This window comes from Hevea brasiliensis, chromosome 2 (genome assembly GCF_030052815.1).
Source record: "Hevea brasiliensis isolate MT/VB/25A 57/8 chromosome 2, ASM3005281v1, whole genome shotgun sequence".
NCBI classification, from domain to species: Eukaryota; Viridiplantae; Streptophyta; class Magnoliopsida; order Malpighiales; family Euphorbiaceae; genus Hevea; species Hevea brasiliensis.
Genome location: NC_079494.1, coordinates 94725616 through 94745528, shown reverse-complemented (window position 1 = coordinate 94745528; position 19913 = coordinate 94725616). Strand labels below are relative to the sequence as shown.

The window sequence follows — 19913 nt, the reverse complement described above, 5'->3', positions numbered from 1 at the left end:
ATTGAACTGTCTTACAATAACTCGTCCTGATATTGCATACTCAGTTAGTGTGGTAAGTCAGCTTATGTCTTCTACAACTGTTGCTCATTAGGAAGCTTTGGAATAAATTTTGTGTTATTTGAAGGGAGCTCCAGGGCGAGGCTTATTATATAGTAATCATGGGCATTTGAATGTTGAATGTTTTTCAAATGCAAACTGAGCAAGTTCTAAGGCTAATAGAAGATCAACTACCTGATATTGTGTCTTTGTTGGAGGTAATTTGGTGTCCTGGAGAAGTGAAAAACAGAGTGTAGTCTCTTGATCTAGTGCTGAATTGGAATACAGGACTATGGCACAATCAGTGTGTGAAATAGTGTGGATACTTCAGTTATTAGATGAGATTGGCCTTAAGACCTCTTTGCCTGTGCAATTATGGTGTGATAATTAAGCTGCTCTCCATATTACTTCTAATCCTGTGTTTCATGAACGGACCAAGCATATTGAAATTGATTGTCATTTTGTCTGTGAAAAGTTTCAACAAGGGATCATCTCAACACAACACATCAAAACTAGAGAGCAATGAGGAGATATGTTTACAAAAGCTCTAAGTTGACTACATTTGTAACAAGTTGGGCATGATTAATATCTATGCTCCAACTTGAGAGGGAGTGTTATAGAAGTCTTTTTCAATTAGGAGACTGACTCCTATAGGATATCCTTGTAAGAAAAGGACTCCTAATCCATGTAGAAGTAGGATTTCAATCCATATAGAATAGGAGGTGATTGTATATATATATATCTGTGTATTAACACCTTTGAATATATGAGAAAATACCTCAAATTACAATATATTTATAATTGAAAATAATAAGTTAATATTAGGTTACATATACACACTTATAATTAATAACAAATTAAACTATATATATAACAATCTTAATTGCATATAATATATATAATTTTATTAAAACTATCATAAGCCTTCTCCAAATTAATAAAAACCATGTGCAGATCTTTCTTCACATCTCTATATTTCTCCATCAAGCTTCTAATGAGAAAAATCGCTTCCATAGTTGAACGACCGGGCATGAAACCAAATTGATTGAGAGAGATAGAAGTATCATGACGTAGTCGATGCTCCACAACTCTCTCCCACAATTTCATAGTATGGCTCATGAGTTTAATTCTCCTATAGTTTGAGCAACTCTGTATGTCTCCCTTATTTTTAAAAATAGGTACTAAGATACTTCTCCTCCATTCATCAGGCATTTTCTTTGAGTTTAGAATTTTATTAAATAATTTAGTTAACCATGTCACTCCCATATCTCCCAAACACTTCCACACTTCAATTGGTATTTCATCGGGTCCACAGGCTTTATCCACTTTCATTCTCTTAAGTGCTTCATTTACTTCTAAAGATCTAATCCTTCTAGTATAATTCACATTCTTTTCTATTGCTCTATAATCTATATTCACACTATTACCATTTTGACTATTATTAAAGAGATCATTAAAATAATTTCTCCATCTTTCTTTAATGTCCTCATCTTTCACCAACACTTTTCCTTCTTTATCCTTAATGCACCTAACTTGATTGAGATCTTGACATTTCCTTTCTCTCCTCCTTGCTAATCTATAAATATTTTTCTCCCCTTCTTTAGTTCCAAGTTTCTCATATAACTTTTCAAAGGTCTGTGCTCTTGCTTGACTAACTGCCTTTTTTGCCTCTTTCTTTGCTACCTTGTACTGTTCATATGCCTCATTATTATCACATTTAGGTAATTTCTTATACCATTCCCTTTTTCTCTTCACTGCTTTTTGTACTTTCTCATTCCACCACCATCTCTCTTTTGAGGGTGGTCCATGTCCTTTAAACTCTCCAAGTACTTTTCTAGCTACTTCTCTAATCTTTGATGCCATCTGTATCCACATATCATTGGCCTCCATATCCAGCTTCCATACTTTGGACTTGAGAAGCTCATTTTTGAACTTCACTTGCTTTACTCCCTTGAACTCCCACCACTTTGTTCGAGCTATACTATTTCTTCTGACCTTACTTGAATTGTTCCTAAACTTGACATCCAAGAGCACCAACCGATGTTGACTTGTTAAAGCCTCTCTTGGAATGACCTTGCAATCCTTGCATAAAGCTCTATTTGTCTTCCTGGTTAAGAGAAAGTCGATTTGGCTTCTATGTTGCCCACTTTTGAAAGTCACTAAATGTGACTCTTTTTATAAAGAAGGTATTTGCTAGCATTAGGTCGTATGCCATAGCAAAATCCAGGATGCTTTTTCCCTCCTCATTTCGACTTCCAAAACCAAAACCTCCATGAACATTCTCATAACCTTGTCTATCACTTCCTACATGTCCATTCAAATCTCCACCAATAAAAACATTCTCTTCATTCGGTATGCTTTGTATTAAATTATCCATATCTTTTCAAAACCTTTGTTTACTCTCGCTGTCTAGTCCTATTTGTGGGGCATAAGCACTAACTTTATTTATTGTTTCTCCTTCTAGTACTAGCTTTAATAGTATAATTCTATCTCCTACTCTTTTCACAGCTATTACTGCGTCTTTCAATGTCTTGTCTATGATTATGCCCACTCCGTTCTTATTTCTCTCATTTCCGGTAAACCACAGTTTGTACCCTGAATTATCCACTTCGTTACTTTTCTCTCCTACCCATTTAGTCTCCTGAATGCAAGCAATATTCACCCTTCTCCTTTCCAAAGTATCCACAAGCTCCATTAATTTTCCTGTAAGTTATCTAACATTCCAAGTACCAACCCTGATTCTCCTCCTAACCTGCTCCTTCCTAATTGATCTCTTTCTATGATATCTTCTATTGTTTTCTATGTCTATCTTATGTTCTGTTCCACTATCTGTTCTACCATCTGTCCTATGGACTAACTTCTTTACCTACACCCGTCCATGATGTGGGAACCCTTGCTCACTTAACACGACACCCGGGCGCCGGCATGGCGCGTCGCTTTCGGTGAACGCCCTACACCCTTGCATATTTCTCACTACACTAGGGCTCCGATGTAGCGCGTTGTTAGTAGAGGACGCCCCAACGTTTATATCATTTGAATCCATATCATAAGATGTGACGAAATTTTTATGCTGGTTGTCACCTACCGCAATCCTCCTCCTTTATCCGGGCTTGTGACCGGCTAAGCGCAAATTACTTAGGCGGAGTTTTTAGTCAATTTACTAATGGAGATTAAATTATATGGGCATTCTGAAGTGAACAAAACTGTGGTTAAAGGAATAGATGGAAATATTTTTACTTTTGCTATGCCTTTAACTAAAGTTTGTGAACCATTAGCCAAATTAACTTTAGACAAAACCGAAGGAGAAACTAGAGATGAGAAACGACTTTTGTTACCAGATATATGATCAGAAGCACCAGAGTCTAGGATTCATGGAGCAGTTAGCGAAGATTGTGTTAGACAAGCAAAGGGATTACCAGAATGAGCACTACTAGAAGATTATTGTTTGGCTATTTGATATTGCAAATACTCCTTGTAATCAGCTCCAGTTAATAAGATAGAATCTGACACCTGATCCTTTTCCTCAGGTAATGGAAGAATACCACTTTCACCAGATTGAGCCATATGAGCAGTTGATTGGCCAACATTATTTGACTGAATGGAGCGTAGTAGTCGGCCATGAAGGGTCTAACAAGTGTCTCGAGTGTAATTACTCTTATCACAATAAGTGCAATGGAGCTTTTTACCCTTGCCTTTCTGATAAGTACCCTGTCTCGGTTGGTTTTCACTTTGTGCAGCTAAAACTGAAGATTCAATTCCGGAGAAATTATTGTTATTGAGTGAGATGCGTAGAAGCCTGGCAGACACATCCTCTAGAGTGGGAACAACCGGACTAGTTAATATCTGATCTCTAACAGAATGAAGGTCAGGTTTTAGCCCAATCAATGCTAAAACCTTGAAGAACCTGTCCCGCTGTTGCTCAGAAATATTATCAGTACTTGGCGTGACAGAATTAAATTCATCTCTCAGTGATTCTACCTGTCCCAAATAACTAGACATATCTTGTTGATTTTGTTGTAGATGAACTATATCTGATACTACCTTATAAATACGTTGCACATCATTTGTATATAAAGTTTTCATCTTAGTCTAGATTTTGCAATAGGTTTTACAAGAATGAAAAATATTAAGTAATTTTGGGTCTAGAGAATGCCACAAGAGACTACATAATTGAGCATCAATCTTAGTCTAATTAGCTCTATTTGTTAAAGCTATGTCTATGGCATTTTTAACCAAGTGGTCATCATACCCCTGCCCCATAAACCATAATTCCACTGATGTAGCCCAAGACACATAATTTTGACTTCCTACTAATTTAATAGTAGTAATAGCTGATGAATTACCAATGGAAGAAAATATGGGTTTGAGAATCTCAGAACCTGTGTTAGATATGGGTTTGAGAGTCTCAGAACTTGTGTTGGAGGCTGTATTGGAGGACTCCTTAATCTCAGACATATTGGCAAGAGAAGCACACTGAAATACATCAGAAAAGCCTACTGTATGAAGAGGTAGTGACCAAAAAAGTAAGAAACAGGTGACGAGACTTTGTTTCAGATTTCAAATCAAGAGGGAAAGTTCTTTCCTGTGAGGACTTTGTTTCAGATTTCAAATCAGACCCACCGAGGGCTCTGATACCATGTGAGAAAATAGAACAAAAGAAGAATATTGAGAATGATTGAAGAGCTTGATTATTCTCTCAAGCTAATGGTGTCAATTTATAATTTGTACAGGACAACTAAATAGGAAATACAGTTCTAATTAAATGCATAATTATAGCCACGATTCTAGCATCTAAATATATTCACACAATCACTGCAGATACACATATCCTAGCTATTTATGGTACATATCTTAACAACAACAATTCTCTGTTTTTATTTGGGATCTTCTGATTATTTTACTCTATTGTTCAGTTTGTGGTGCTTATTGATGCGGACTTAGTGTCTAATATAGTTGAATGGCGAAAAATGATCCATGTAGCCGACCCCAACTAGTTTGGGACTAAGGCTTAGTTATTGTTGTTCACTTTATGGTGCTTTTCAAAATTCTGCCTTTTTCTGCAGGTTGCTAGATTATTCAATGAAGCTTCTCAGATGTCACCTGAGGATGCTGATGTACACATTGTACTTGGCGTGCTATATAATTTATCCAGGGAATATGACAGAGCCATTGCTTCCTTCCAAATGGCTTTGAAGCTCAAGCCACAGGATTACTCCCTGTGGAACAAGCTTGGTGCAACGCAAGCCAACAGTGTTCAGAGTGCTGATGCAATATTGGCTTATCAACAGGTAAATATAATAAACTGTACTTTTGCCTTATTATGGTTTAGTATTTCCATATCTTGCAGAATATATGCACTTCGATTACGATAGGAAAATATAGTGGCTTTTGCTAACGTTGGCTTGTTCAGTTTAGATTTCTCTTCCATCACTATTGTTTATGTTCAAGAATTTAAGTACATCATTCACATGTGACATGAGGGGACCATAAATTATGATGTCAGGTAATAGGTGTTATGTGGATGAGATGTAAAGTAATAGGTGCCATGTAGATGAGATACAGAGTAATAGGTGCTATGTGGATGAGATATGGATGTAATACAGATGGTTCCATAGTTTAATTTGTGGGGATGTGAATGTGGTTTAGGTGCCGGCTCAAGAGCCATTTTCACTTTCTTTTGGTATTTGCAGTCGGGTGTACCATGTATTAGTTTTTGCAAACTATAATAACTCCACCTCTTTGGTCCCGTCAAAGCTTGATAACCTAGGAGCCATTTATACATGTGCTGCTTCAATCGCTTTTCTTGAATTAAATATTTCTTTTTTCTTTTATTCAGCATTGTTCTTCCTCTTATATACCTCTGGACTGCTGTAATTTTTTGGCTTTCTCCACACAGTTGCTAGCCTTGGGAAGGTGCTATGTTTGGCCATCAAGCAGTGGGGAATTGTCTTCTTGTTAAATTCTGAGGCTTTGGGCTTTTTGCCCGAAAATACCATGCCCTTTTGAGGCAAGCAAGTGCTGAGCTAGCACTTCATGAATAGTGATTTTTGAAATTTAGAAGAAGAAGAAGAAGAAGAAGAAGAAGAAAGAGAGGGAAGAGAATGGGATGGGAATTGGAATGAATCTCAAAGGGTTAGCTCCAGTTACTTTTTGTGTTTTAGCATGATACATGAGAGTATATTTATAATATACAATACAAGATATATGACATCCCATAAATCACTCTTTAAGCTAATCAATCACATGATTTTCTTATAAGCATACTCCATAAATTAAGGTAAAATCTCATCAATTCTATTTCTAACACTCCCCCTTGTCCCTTGATGAGTGTTTTGTTGATGTTATGGATCCATCATCAAGCTTCCTTTTTTGTTTTTAAGGGGAAAAATAGCTTTGGGACTTAAATCATAGGCTATAATGAAGAAGAAAGAGAATTTGGCAAAAAAATAGCTTTGGAACTCAAACCCTAGGCTAAAATGAGGAAGAATGAGAATATAAGAGAAAAATGGCTCTAGGACTCAAAACCTAGGCACTAATGAAGGAGAAGAAGAAAGTAGGGACTTCAACCCTTGGCTTGCAAATCAAGAAGAAAAAGAAGAAGGGTAAGATGAATAGTTTGGGAAAACCCATAGCTTTTGGGACCCAAACTCATAGCTTTGTGAAGGACGACAATAAGAAAAAAAGAAACCATAGAATTTTTTGCAGGCTCTGATGGAATGTAGAGAAAATGGATCAAGCCTAATTTTAGTCTAAAAGCTAGCTGAAGGGGAGGAGGTATGCCCAAATATTATATTTAGCTCAAATTTCTTATCTCAAACTAATGTGGGACAACATATTCTCCCTCACGCTTAGATATGTACATTTGGAGTGTGAAGTTTACAAGCATGAATATTTATGGGTTGCCCAACATTAAAACAGGGTGGGCTCTGATATCATGTTAAAATTTAGAAGAAGAAGAAGAATGAGAAGAAAGAGTGGGAAGAGAATGGGATGAGAATTGGAATGAACCTTAAATGGCTACATTTTCATTTACTTTTTGTGTTTTAGCATAAAACATAAGAGTCTATATTTATAATGGGAGATAAAAGATATATGGCATGCCATTAATCGCTTCTTAATACTCAACTCAACTCAACTCAATTAAGCCTTTATCCTAAGAATTTGGGGTCGGCTATATGAATTCTCTTTCTGCATTCTAAACGATTTTGGGTTAAATTCTTAGAAATTTGTAATGCTTCTAGGCCATTTTGTATTACTCTCCTCCAAGTCAATTTATGTGTCCCTTCTTTTCTTTCTATCCTCTAATCTAATGTGCTCTACTTGTCTAACTGGAGTCTTCGTATGTCTACGCTTCATATGACCAAACCACTTCAATCTCCTCTCTCAACTTATCCTTAATTGGTACCACTCCTACCTGTTCTCTAATACTCTCATTACGGATTTTATCTAGTCTAGTATGATCACTCATCAACCTTAACATTCTCATCTCCGCAACTCTTATCTTAGACACATACGACTCATTCAGTGCCTAGCACTTACTACCATATAACATGGCCGGTCGTATGGCTGTACGGTAAATTTTCTTTTCAAATTATTGGGAATCTTGCGATCTCATAAAACTCCCGTGGCACTTCTCCACTTCAATCATCCAGCTTTAATCCTATGACTAACATCCTCCTCACATACCCCATCTACTTGAAGGATTGAGCCGAGATATTTGAAGTGATTACTTTGGGGCAGTACCACTCCATCCAAACTAACTCCTTCTCTATCATCAGTTCGGTCTTCACTGAACTTGCAATGCATGTATTCTGTCTTCGTTTTATTTAACTTAAAATTCTTTGACTCTAGAGTACTTTTCCAAAGCTCTAGCTTTTTATTGACTCCTTGTCGCGTCTCATATATTAGAACTATACCATCTGCAAACATCATGCACCAAAGGATACTCTCTTGTATATGTTTTGTCAATTCATCTAAAACTAATGTAAAAAGGGAAGGGCTTATAGCTGAACCTTGGTGTAATCTAATTGAGATAGGAAAATCTCTTGTGTCCCCTCCCACTGTGTGCACAATAGTAGTTGCTTTTTTATACATATCTTTTAGCACTTGTATGTACCTAATAGATACCCTCTTTTGTTCTAACACTCTCTATAAGACATCTCTTGGAACACTATCATAAGCTTTCTCCAAATCGTTAAAAACCATGTGTAGATCTTTCTTCACATCTCTATATTTCTCTATCAAGCTTCTAATGAGAAAGATCGCTTCCATAGTTGAACAACCGGGCATGAAGCCAAATTGATTGGGAGAGATAGAAGTGTCATGACGTAGTCGATGTTTCACAACTCTCTCCCACAACTTCATAGTATGGCTTAGGAGTTTAATTCCCCTATAGTTTGAGCAACTTTGTATGTCTCCCTTATTTTTAAAAATAGGTACTAAAATACTCCTCCATTTATCAGACATTTTCTTTGAGTTTAGAATCTTATTAAATAATTTAGTTAACTATGCCACTCCTATATCTCCCAAACACTTTCACATTTCAATTGGTATTCCATTAGGTCCACAGGCTTTACCCACTTTCATTCTCTTAAGTGCTTCCTTTACTTCTAAAGTTCTAATAATTCTAGTATAATTTACATTCTTTTCTATTGATTTGTTGTCTATATTTACGTTATTACCACTTTGACTATTGTTAAAGAGTTCATCAAAATAATTTCTCCATCTTTCTTTAATGTTCTTATCTTTCACCAATACTTTTCCTTCTTTATCCTTAATGCAGCTAACTTGATTGAGATCTTGACATTTCTTTTCTCTGCTCCTTGCTAATCTATAAATATCTTTCTCCCCTTTTTTAGTTTCAAGTTTCTCATATAACTTTTCAAAGGCCTGCGATCTTACTTGACTAACTGGCTTTTTTGCCTCTTTCTTTGCTATTTTGTACTGTTCATATGCCTCATTATTATCACACTTAGATAATTTCTTATACCATTTTTTCTTTCTCTTCACTGCCTTTTGGACTTCCTCATTCCACCACCATCTCTCTTTTAAGAGTGGTCCATGTCATTTAGACTCTTCAAGTACTTTTCTAGCTACTTCTCTAATCTTTAATGCCATCTGTATCCACATATCATTGGCCTCCACATCCAGCTTCTATGCTTTGGACTCGAGAAGCTCATTTTTGAACTTCACTTGCTTTACTCCTTTGAACTCCCACCACTTTGTTCGAGCTACACTATTTTTTCTAACCTTAATTGAATTATTCCTAAACTTGACATCCAAGACCACTAACCAATGTTGACTTGTTAAGGCCTCTTCTGGAATGACCTTGCAATCCTTGCATAGAGCTCTATTTTTCTTCCTGGTTAAGAGGAAGTCAATTTGGCTTTTATGTTGTCCACTTTTAAAAGTCACTAAATGTGGCTCTCTTTTTATAAAGTAGGTATTTGCTAGTATTAGGTTAAATGTCATAGCAAAACCCAGGATACTTTTTCCCTCTTCATTTCGGCTGCCAAAATCAAAACCTCCATGAATATTCTCATAACCTTGCCTATCACTTCCTAAATGTCCATTCAAATCTCCACCGATGAAAACATTCTCTTCATTCGGTATACTTTGCATTAGATCATCCATAACTTCCCAAAACCTTTGTTTACTCTCACTATCTAGTCCTATTTGTGGGGCATAAGCACTAACTACATTTATTATTTTTCCTTTTAGTACTAGCTTTACTAGTATAATTCTATTTCTTACTCTTTTCACAGCTATTACAGCACCTTTTAATGACCTGTCTATGATTATGTCCATTCCGTTCTTGTTTCTCTCCTTTTCAGTAAATCATAGTTTGTATCCTGAATTACTCACTTACTTACTTTTCTTTCCTATCCATTTAGTCTCCTGCATGTAAGCAACATTTACCCTTCTCCTTTTCAAGGTATCCACAAGCTCCATTAATTTTTCTGTAAGTGATCCAACATCCCAAGTATCAACCTTGATTCTCCTTTTATCCTGTTCCTTCCTAATTAATCTCCTTCTATGATATCTTCTATTGTTTTCTATGCTTATCTTGTGTTTTGTTCCACTATCTGTTCTACTATCTGTCCTATGGACTAACTTCTTTACCCACACCCATCAATGATGTGGGAACCCTTACTCATTTAACACCATACCCGGGCGCCAGCATGGCGCGTCGCTTTCGGTGAACGCCCTACACCCTTACATATTTCTCACTGTACCCGGGCTTCGATGTAACGCTTCGTAAGTAGAGAACGCTCCAACGTTTATATCATTTGAATCCATATAATGAGGTGTGACAAAATTTTTACGCTGGTTGTCATCTACCACAACTCTCCTCTTTTATCCTGGCTTGGGACTGACTAAGCACAAACTAGTTAGGTATAGTTAATTAATCGCTTTTTAATATAAGCATTAATTAAGTTAATCAATCACATGATTTTCTCATAAGCATATCCCATAAATTAAGGTAAAATCTCATCAATTCTAACAATGATTTTATTATTTGAAGTAGGGGAATACCATTTTAGAGTTTGGTTGCTTGCCTTTTAATGGCTTTGTCTTGGTAGGGGACAAGCATGGCGAAAACTATGTATTTTATCAGTATGGTGATTTTTCATATTGTTTGCAACATGTCTTTAGTACTTGGCATCAACTTTGTTTTTATTGTTAATCTATTTCTTGTTTATACATCTGAGCATCTCTTTCTGGTTTTCCAGGCACTTGATTTGAAGCCCAACTATGTTCGTGCATGGGCAAACATGGGAATCAGTTATGCCAACCAGGTTATTACCCTTGCTTGATTGTCCGCTCTTATTGTCATCTTTGGCATTTTATAAGATCGGAATGTCTGTCTAACGGATGATCTTAAAGTTTTTCATGTATATTGGGTGAGACTGTCATTTTTGGACCAGGACAGCTATTTGTGGCAGTATTAATATGAAAATAATTTTCCTTAAAAGAGTTTAAAGATAAACATGCTGAACAAATTTGTGGTTGCTATACTTAATGAAGAAATGACAATTTAAAAATGAAAGATTGTAAACTGCGAATGGTATTAAAGGTTGATGTAGAATAGAACGGGAAGGAACTGGCACTAGGGCAAATCTTATGAATGACAATATTCTTGTGTTAGAATTTAGAATACCAGTCATCTTAGTTATTTAAGTCACTCAGCATTGGTCAAAGAGATCTAGTATCGTGTCAACACTTTGTAGGGGAGGGCGATTACTGGAATCTGATGGTAAACTAGTCATAATTATTACTAGTACTGAAAGTGTGTAGAATCACGAGAAGACAGTTGAAAACATAAAACAGAAATCGAAGTTGAGATTTAATCATCCAAAATACAACCTAAGATTAGAACTCAGAAGAGGTTATAATAATTACTTATATAGGTACCATAAGATAAACTACAACCCTAATAACAGAGTTAAAGTGCCAAAAATACCCTAAACAGTTAAAATATAAAGGTAAACCAAATGTTTCTAGATCTCTTTCCAAAATATGTGGCCATAAAATCTGCAACAGTCCCACATCAGAGCGCTATCCTAAACTGTTGAGCTCATCTCATATCAGGAAAATGCAGAGTGGACTCTCATTTATACTGAGTTGTATTTGTGCTTCTGCGGACAGAATATGCGAGTGAATATGTTCATTTTTGTTCCCATTTCAGTTGGTTTTAATGAGATATTCAACCTCTTATTTTATTTTCAGGATCAACCTCTTATTTCATTTTCAGGACAAGATATGTGTACTTTTAGTTTCACATGTCTAGTTTAAAAATGTAATCATTCGTCACTATCAGAACATGTGAAGTTCTGAATGACTATTTACACTGCCATATGGGATTTGTATATTGTAGTGAAATGATCAGACAAGCGTTTCCTTTTGCCTCCAGGGTATGTACGAGGAGTCCATTCGTTACTATGTGCGTGCACTTGCTATGAATCCCAAGGCAGATAATGCCTGGCAATATTTGAGAATTTCATTAAGGTATGCTACTGAGTTTGAGATATGATGATTCTTTTGTAATTTATGTTTAGTTTAACAATATCAAACGTCCTTTTCTCTTTGCAGCTGTGCTTCTAGGAATGACATGCTGGAAGCTTGTGATCGTTGGAATATAGACTTACTGCAGAAGGAGTTTCCGCTGTAATATTGATGTTGGTTTGAATTGATGGATGAATGATGGGTTCCCATTTTGTGAGAGTGAGGGCTACACACTTTAAAGCCTTCTTCGTGTCCCTTAAAAGCTCTTTGCATCCACGTCGATTTTAGGTATGGCTGCCTGTTTCACTACATTCAGATCTGCTAAATGCTATGCTTTCCTGATCTTTGGAAGAACTTCAGTGAAAGTTTTTGAAGTTGGAAAACCACTACTGATACTGGAGCTGACACTAACAGTCATGATTCTTAAACACAGGAATGGAAAAGGGTAATTTAATATATAACTAGTTTTTTTGCTGCATCAGATATTTTTATAATATGTGATTATATTATTTTATTTATATAAAAAAATAAATATTAAAAATTAAATTAGCTAAATAAATTTAAAATTAATTTTAATATTATTAGTTTATCATATAAATAAAATGTTTATTAATTAACTTAAATTATTGTAGCTTTATGTTATATTTTGATAAGGAGTTATATGTTAAAATAATAAAATGATGTAACAGATAATAATATTAAAAGTTTTAATTACTATTTACTTAAAAAGAAATATTAAATGAAATTAAAATTATAGTCTAAATCTTAGTATAATTTTTTTGTGATGAATTGTTAATTAATAAAATAAATTTATTATATAAAAATAATTAAGTTATATAAAAATAATGTTTTTATTTATTAAAAATATATTTATATTCACAAATAGTTCATGTAATGATATAATAAAATGGAGAAGATTTTATTTTTAAAAAAAATTATATAAATACTCTCATGCTAAATATTAAAAAAAATTGTATTTACTTCATATTATCATAAAGATAAAAAATAATAACACTAAATAAAAAGTTTTATTAATCACTATGTACATTATGTGTAGTAATTTTCTATAATTCTAATTTTTATATTTATTTAAATAATTTTAAATAATAATTATCAACAAATTATGCATTAAATAATAATAATAATAATAATACTTACCATATTAGCATATATGAAAGCAAGATTAAGAAGGTAAAAAATTTTAAAACCTATTTACTGCATTATTGAATATATTTAATATGTATTTTTTTTAAATGGAATGATTAATTTAATAAGCTAACTTGATGTTAGCTAAAAGTTTGGTAGTATTTAATTTTTTTTGTAAAAATATTTTTATATTATATTCAAGTTAAAATATTATTTGTATTATTATCAAGTTAAAATAGAATTACATTAGGAAAATAATTTTCAATTGTTTTAAATTTTAGTAATGTATTTATTTTAGTTTTTTTTATTAATATTTTAGCTTAATTATATTTTATAGAATTAAAATTTTAATATTATAAATAATATAAAAAATAAAAAGTTTCATTTATATATATATATATATATTAACTTTTAATTTTAAAAAAATTATTTAAAATAAATTAAAAATTATAAATAAATTATTTACTTATTTTAAAATTATTTTTTATCTAAGTAAGAGATTATATTATTATAATAATTTTTAAAATATTAATATTGTCATATTTTAGTAACTACAACATTCCGTCACTTATCCTTTGTGATTTTGATAAAATAATTTATTTTTAAATAATTTATTAAATGATGAATTATTTATTTTTAAATTAATTTATAAATTAAAAAAATATTTTAAATTAAAAATTAAAAACAGATAACTATCCAAACGGCCTCTAGGCATAGAAAAAGAGTTTCTTTGCAGATGAATATCTCTGGCTGGCAGGTGTCTTATGGTGAGAGTTGGAGATATCAAAATTCATGAATAATTTGAATTAAATATTTAGAATAATGTTTAATATAAAAGAATTTTACAAAATTTTATAAAATTTATTTATAAATTTAAAATTTTAGTATTTAATTTAAATAAAAATTTATTTAAAATTTTTTATAATCAATTTAATAAAATTTATTATAATTACATTAAATTTTATCAAAATTGATAAACTTTATAAATGAATTTTAAATTTAAAATCATATATATTTTAAGTAATAAATCTTTTTATTATATATTATTTTATTTATTATAAACACAAAATTATGAAATGAATTTTGTATTTAATATAAAATATAGTAAGTAAAGAAATTTATTTGTAAATGAATTCTATTATAAAATTTATTTGTAAATAAAATAAATTTTATCATTTTCTCATAAAAAGACGGATACCTTTTTTTTTATTTTTAAATTATTTTTGTGTTGAGAATGCAAAATGTTGGCTTCTTCACTTAAATGAGCTTGATATTAATGATAATAAAACTTAAGGTAATCAATTTAACAAATGAAAAAGCTAAATTAGATCTTGCCAGCAGCCCCAGCTTTGGTGGAAGTTGAGGGTCCTTGATTGGTATAATGTCACCAGAAGCTGTAGCACTCGGGTAAGGTAGGGTGGAGCCACCTCCCAGGATGAAGAACTTGAGCAACAATCCCCTCTTGGTGAATGGAACTGCAAGTGTCTGAATAACTTGCTCTGCAGTAACATGTACATACAGAATTTAGTTCCTTGGCTGTCTAAAATTATCTTTAAATAATGTTAAATCTTCAAATTTGTCCAGTTATCTATGCTCACAGTCAAAATAGATAACCCTCCTAGCAGTGGGTAAGATCTGACGACCATCTCTGTGAATAGCATCAGCATGAAGGATCACATCACAGACTTCAAAACGGATACCCCTCATGTTTTCTTCAGCCAGTGCACATTCTTTTTGAAGCCTACTGGAAGCCAACAACAAGAGAGTCCTTTATTTCATTGAGGTACTGTACTCCCATGCACATATCGACAACCATGTTGGGTCCACTAGTCTCAGGACCAAAACACCAAATTTTCTTGGCAAGATCATTTATCCCGACCAAATTCTTCAGACAATATCTTTGCTCGTGCCTTGGGATCATCCCTTGGACCAATATGACTCTCATCAATGGACTCAGCAAGCCCCTTCTCAGTAGGCCTTGCCTCCATGTAAAGAAGGTTGTGTTTATTGGGAGACTTGCTCATCACCACACAGCACTACAGCAAGATTTCTCAAAGACAGCCTCATGGAAGGACACAATAGGGTTCGAATCCTTCATGCATATTGCCAGGTGAAGTTCTTCTGCAAACAAGAACAGTTCCAAATAAACCATCAAGTAAACCAGTAAATAGGATCATTAATTGAACCACCCAAAAAAAAAAGGTAACTCTAATGGATACAAAACAAACTGAACATGCTAGTCCTTAAATGTCACTAGAACAATCAAAATAAAACCTGTACACCACATGAAATTCAATTCAAGCTCAAATCTAGATAACAAACTCATAAGTAATACTACACAATCAAAGGCATACTGGAGAGGCACAGGTCACTAAGTTCAACAACATATTTAGAGTACATCTAAAATCACCAGTAACTAGGCACGATTATAAAAAGACAATTAATGGATAGTACAAGTTAACACCAGCAAAAGTAAGATTATTTATCAAAGCAAACAAAAGCAAATTTATCAAAGCAAGCAAAAGTAACATATACCTTATTCAAATCGCAGCAAACAAAACTGAAAAATCGATTTACGAACATGAACAGGAAAAACATAAAACTAAATGGATAAGTCTGCTAGAAAGCATCTAGGAATGATTAAACATGCTTAAGAAAACATATACATATATACTCTTCAGCTGATTCGATTTTAGAGATTAAGCTACAATCAGATTTATTACCTGATTCACATTCCATATATCTAAATTCTAACCTTTTCATACTTGCGAGAATCATTCTTACTTATCCTTGAGAGGCAATTGCAAAAACAAGCCCTTGATCATTCTGATAGTTATCACGCTTTCTGCATTGACAAAGAGCATTCTTACTCCAGTGTGACCAAAGCTATAACATATGCAATCATTGCAATGGGTAGAAATGATGTGTGAAATGCATTACTTGAGAAAAAAGACTTTTACCAAGCAGTTATAATATTCCATTCAGTTACAATACCAAAATGCCAGTGAAGTATTGGATAGAATTAATCATCATATTGGAGATGGTATGAGAAGTTACTTCTTCTTGAGCTTCTACTTTTTTTTGAAAGAAACTCTGAAAATAAACGGAAAGGCAGAAAATAACCTTTGGTATGCTTCACATTGTGGTATGATCCTTTGAAAATAATTTCATACATCAGAAGTTGTAATGTTGATGACAACTAGCAAGATTGCACTTTGCAATTCCACCAAAATCCAAAGAAATTCTGTTTTGAAACCTAACAGTCTCAGATTTAACAGCAACCTATTACAAATAATAACTGCAATTCTCCATCCCTAAAGTGATGAAACCTATTTCTATCTCTCACAAAAATTCCCCCCATACTACTTTTGAAATGTAGTTGAAGGCGAGGTTGTACCTCAGAAGTCCATCAAAAGCCAAACAAATTTGTTATTTGAACCCTAACTGTCTCACATTTTATAAGAAACTGCTCACCAATAATCACCACAAGAGCATTCACCATCCTTGAAGTGATGAAACCTCTTTCCATCTCTCACAACAATTTCTCTCCTAACAACTTCTGACATATATTTGATCGCATTATGGCAATCACCACAGATCCTAAGGTTCTTGAAAACCCTAATGGTGGCTCCACGGGGAAGTTTCATAAGCCCAAAAGCAACTGCAAGCTTCTCACTGTGAGTAGACAAGGCATATTCTTTTTGGTCAAACTCCATATCATGCAACACAAACTTTGTGTCAGGGACATACCCTAATTTTTTCATTTCCTGGCACAGCTTATCAAGATAATTGTAAACTGCATGCACCTCAGGGTGCACAGCATCATCAACCAAGAAGACATGGACCATATTTTCAACCTCGAGCCAACTACAACCAGGCTCCTTCTTAACCCCTCGGTCCCTCATTAACTTCCGCACTTTCGCCACATCAGCCCATCTGCCTGCTACAGCATACATGTTTGACAACTGTACATAGGTTCCATCATGTTCAGGCTTCAGCTCAAAAAGCTGCTCGGCAGCTTTAATGCCAATATCCATGTTCCCATGTATCCGACAGCCAGCAAGAAGAGCCTCCCAAATTGGAGCACCGGGCTCAACAGGCATTGACTCCATCACACTCTTTGCTTCTGAGAATTTTCCAGCTCTACATAACAAATCAATAACACGGGCATAATGATCTTCACCTGGGATTATACCATAAACAGCATACATTGAATTGAAATAATGGTGACCTTCTTTAACTAAACCTGCATGGCTACAAGCAGAGAGTACTGTAAGAAAGGTTATCCGATCAGGCAATATGCCTTCTGCCAACATCTCTTCAAAAAGCTCAATTGCTTGACCACCATGGCCATGTTGCCCTAGTGCTGCAATCATAGCATTCCATGATACAGAATCAACACAAGGCATAGTAAGGAACAAAGAATGAGCAGCTTCAACAACACCACATCTTGCATACATTGTTATGAGTGCATTTCCTGCTGAAAGACTTGAATCAAACCCAAACCTAACAAGTTGAGCATGGAGCTGTCGTCCATGCTCCAATGTTCCAAGCACAGCACAAGAAGTAATTGCTCCAGCAAATGCATAATCGCATGGTTCGAAGCCTAATATTTTCATCTGGTTGAACAGTTTCAAACCCTCTTCCCCAAACCCATTTTGAGCTAAGCCCGATATCATTACAGTCCATGTCAATATGTTTTTCTCAGGCATCTCCTCAAAAAAGGATTTAGCTTCTTTTATCCGCCCAGCGTTCACATAGCCGGATAAAATTGCATTCCATGATACAAGGTCTCTCACCGGCATATAATTAAATATCTCTCGGGCCTCATCAACTCTACCACATCTCCAATATAAAGTGATCAATGCATTATTCACAGGCAACGAAAAGTCTGGTGAAGGGTTGACCTCAGTTTTTAATATGTAAGCGTGCAACTCCTTACCAAGTTGAAAGAAACCAGCATTCGCACAAACGCTAATAATACTAGTAAATGTAAATTCATCCAATTGCATTCCTGATAAATACATCTTCCTAAACATCTCTAACGCTTCTTTATATAACCCACGATGCATGTAGCCGGAAATCATTGCATTCCACGCCACCACCATTTTCTCACACATCCCGTTCCCATCAAAAAGCTCTCTTGCTGAATCGAGATCATCATTCTTCACATATCCAGTAATAATAGTAGTCCACGACAAGTCATCTTTCTCAGGCATATCATCGAACAATCTCCTAGCTACGCCCATCAAGGACGATGATATCACAGACGGCGAGGATGCACACTTAACATAAGTAGATATTAGCGCATTCAACACTGAAGTAACAAACGCCGTCCCTGACTTCACCACCGCGCAATGCAGCTGCAGGCACTGCCTTTCATTTTCAGCAACAAGCGCCAATGCACCAATGACACTGGTAAAGGTAAAATTGTCAGGGCTAAAGTCATTCCTTCTCATGTCACGAAATAGTTCGATAGCAGCATGACCGTCATTGTTGTGTGAGTAGGCAGTGATCATGGCGTTGTAGAAAACAGTGTCTCGCACATGTAACGGAGTTTCACAAAATATTTCTCTCGCAAGTTTTAGATTCCCAGTGGTAGAGTATGCAGAAATCAACGTCGTTCTTGCAACAATATCTGGCTGGAGAATTTCGTCAAACAGGTGGCGAGCGTAAGCGAGCATTGATGATTTGCAATAGATATAGATCAAACGATTGAGGATGTGACCGCATGGCTTGAACCCAGAAGCTATCATGTGGGCATGGACAGTACGGGCAAAGGAACAAGATATGGGGCTTTGAAGGCAACATAATTGAAGTTGGGATGCGTAACGGTTTGCCCTGGCCTTGCTGGAGAACGATCGAGTCACCAAGAAAGTGAAAAATCGAGGACTAGAATGGTGAGAATACATGAAATAACCAAGATTATTATTATTGTGGCAAAGAACTTATACCACGATCAACATGGAATGGCAGACATGTCACGAATGGGGTGCTTGTAGTCCATAACACGACCCAGCTCCCGGGCCAAAAAAATTCTTAATAGAATTATACTATTAGAATTTAGATTAAACAGAAAATCAATTCAAACAATTAAACTAAAAAAACTTTTAAATAATAATAAGTTTCTATACTATTTTGTAGCCAATTAAAACAGAGGACAATTTGTCATAATCCAAAATAATCTTGTCATTTTTTTTTTCATCCTATCATTGCCCCTCCTTCCCACATATTAATTTTAATAATTAAAATTTATTATTTTATTAATTTTATTCTAATAAAATATATTACTTTTTACTATTAATTTATTAATTTATTTATATAAATATGTCATAATTTGAGTGTTACATTTAAAGGATCATGGCAGAAATTATTAAAGGTTTGAGAGAGAAAGAGAGTACGTGCTCAAAGAGAGGCAAATAATGAGAGGGAAAGAGAGTAATAATAATAGTTGGATGACTTGGTGTTAAACTTGAATCTTAATTTTTTAAAAGGATTAGGGCTAAGAGAGAAATAGTCTAAGAGATGGGAAGGGAGGGAGATATAGTAATAGTAATGATTGTATAATTTAGTGTTAAACATGAATTTTAATTTTTTTAAAGTTTTAAGGCAACAAGAGACATAGTCTAGGAGATAAGGAGGAAGAGAGATATAGTAATGGTAATGGTTGTGTAATTTAGTGTTAAACTTCAATATTATTTTTTTAAAATGTTTAAGGCACAAAG

At 34.4% G+C, this 19913-nt stretch overlaps 2 protein-coding genes across 8 annotated transcripts in view; one reads left to right on the top strand and one right to left on the bottom strand.

The window, feature by feature from the left end:
• LOC110662737 (peroxisome biogenesis protein 5) overlaps nucleotides 1-12520 on the top strand; it is a 41224-nt gene extending 28704 nt beyond the window's left edge. For all 3 annotated transcript variants that reach the window (XM_058136096.1, XM_058136092.1, XM_058136089.1), the window contains 4 exons: nucleotides 5100-5324; nucleotides 10770-10835; nucleotides 11951-12045; nucleotides 12130-12520. In XM_058136096.1, coding sequence (XP_057992079.1) covers nucleotides 5100-5324; nucleotides 10770-10835; nucleotides 11951-12045; nucleotides 12130-12208 — 465 coding nt within the window. In that variant the 3' untranslated portion in view covers nucleotides 12209-12520. The remainder of the gene's footprint in view (nucleotides 1-5099; nucleotides 5325-10769; nucleotides 10836-11950; nucleotides 12046-12129) is intronic.
• A 1917-nt stretch (nucleotides 12521-14437) lies between these two features.
• LOC110662736 (pentatricopeptide repeat-containing protein At1g25360) lies at nucleotides 14438-19334 on the bottom strand. Of its 5 annotated transcripts, none has more exons than XM_058136074.1 (4): nucleotides 16312-19334; nucleotides 15944-16033; nucleotides 14787-15309; nucleotides 14438-14687 (listed from the first exon to the last, which is right to left on the bottom strand). In XM_058136074.1, the coding sequence occupies exon 1, from the start codon at nucleotides 19098-19100 to the stop codon at nucleotides 16659-16661; it is 2442 nt and encodes an 813-aa protein (XP_057992057.1). In that variant the 5' UTR covers nucleotides 19101-19334; the 3' UTR covers nucleotides 14438-14687; nucleotides 14787-15309; nucleotides 15944-16033; nucleotides 16312-16658. The 5 variants fall into 5 exon arrangements, with proteins under 5 accessions (XP_057992057.1, XP_057992066.1, XP_057992053.1 ...); XM_058136083.1 differs by having other exon boundaries at nucleotides 14438-15309; nucleotides 16312-19038; nucleotides 19143-19334; XM_058136070.1 differs by having other exon boundaries at nucleotides 14438-15309.
• Between the last annotated feature and the right edge of the window lie 579 nt (nucleotides 19335-19913).

What these genes read in the sequence shown, in the direction of transcription:
- LOC110662736 (XM_058136070.1), bottom strand. Translation starts at nt 19,100, where the DNA reads ATGTATTCTCACCATTCTAGTCCTCGATTTTTCACTTTCTTGGTGACT.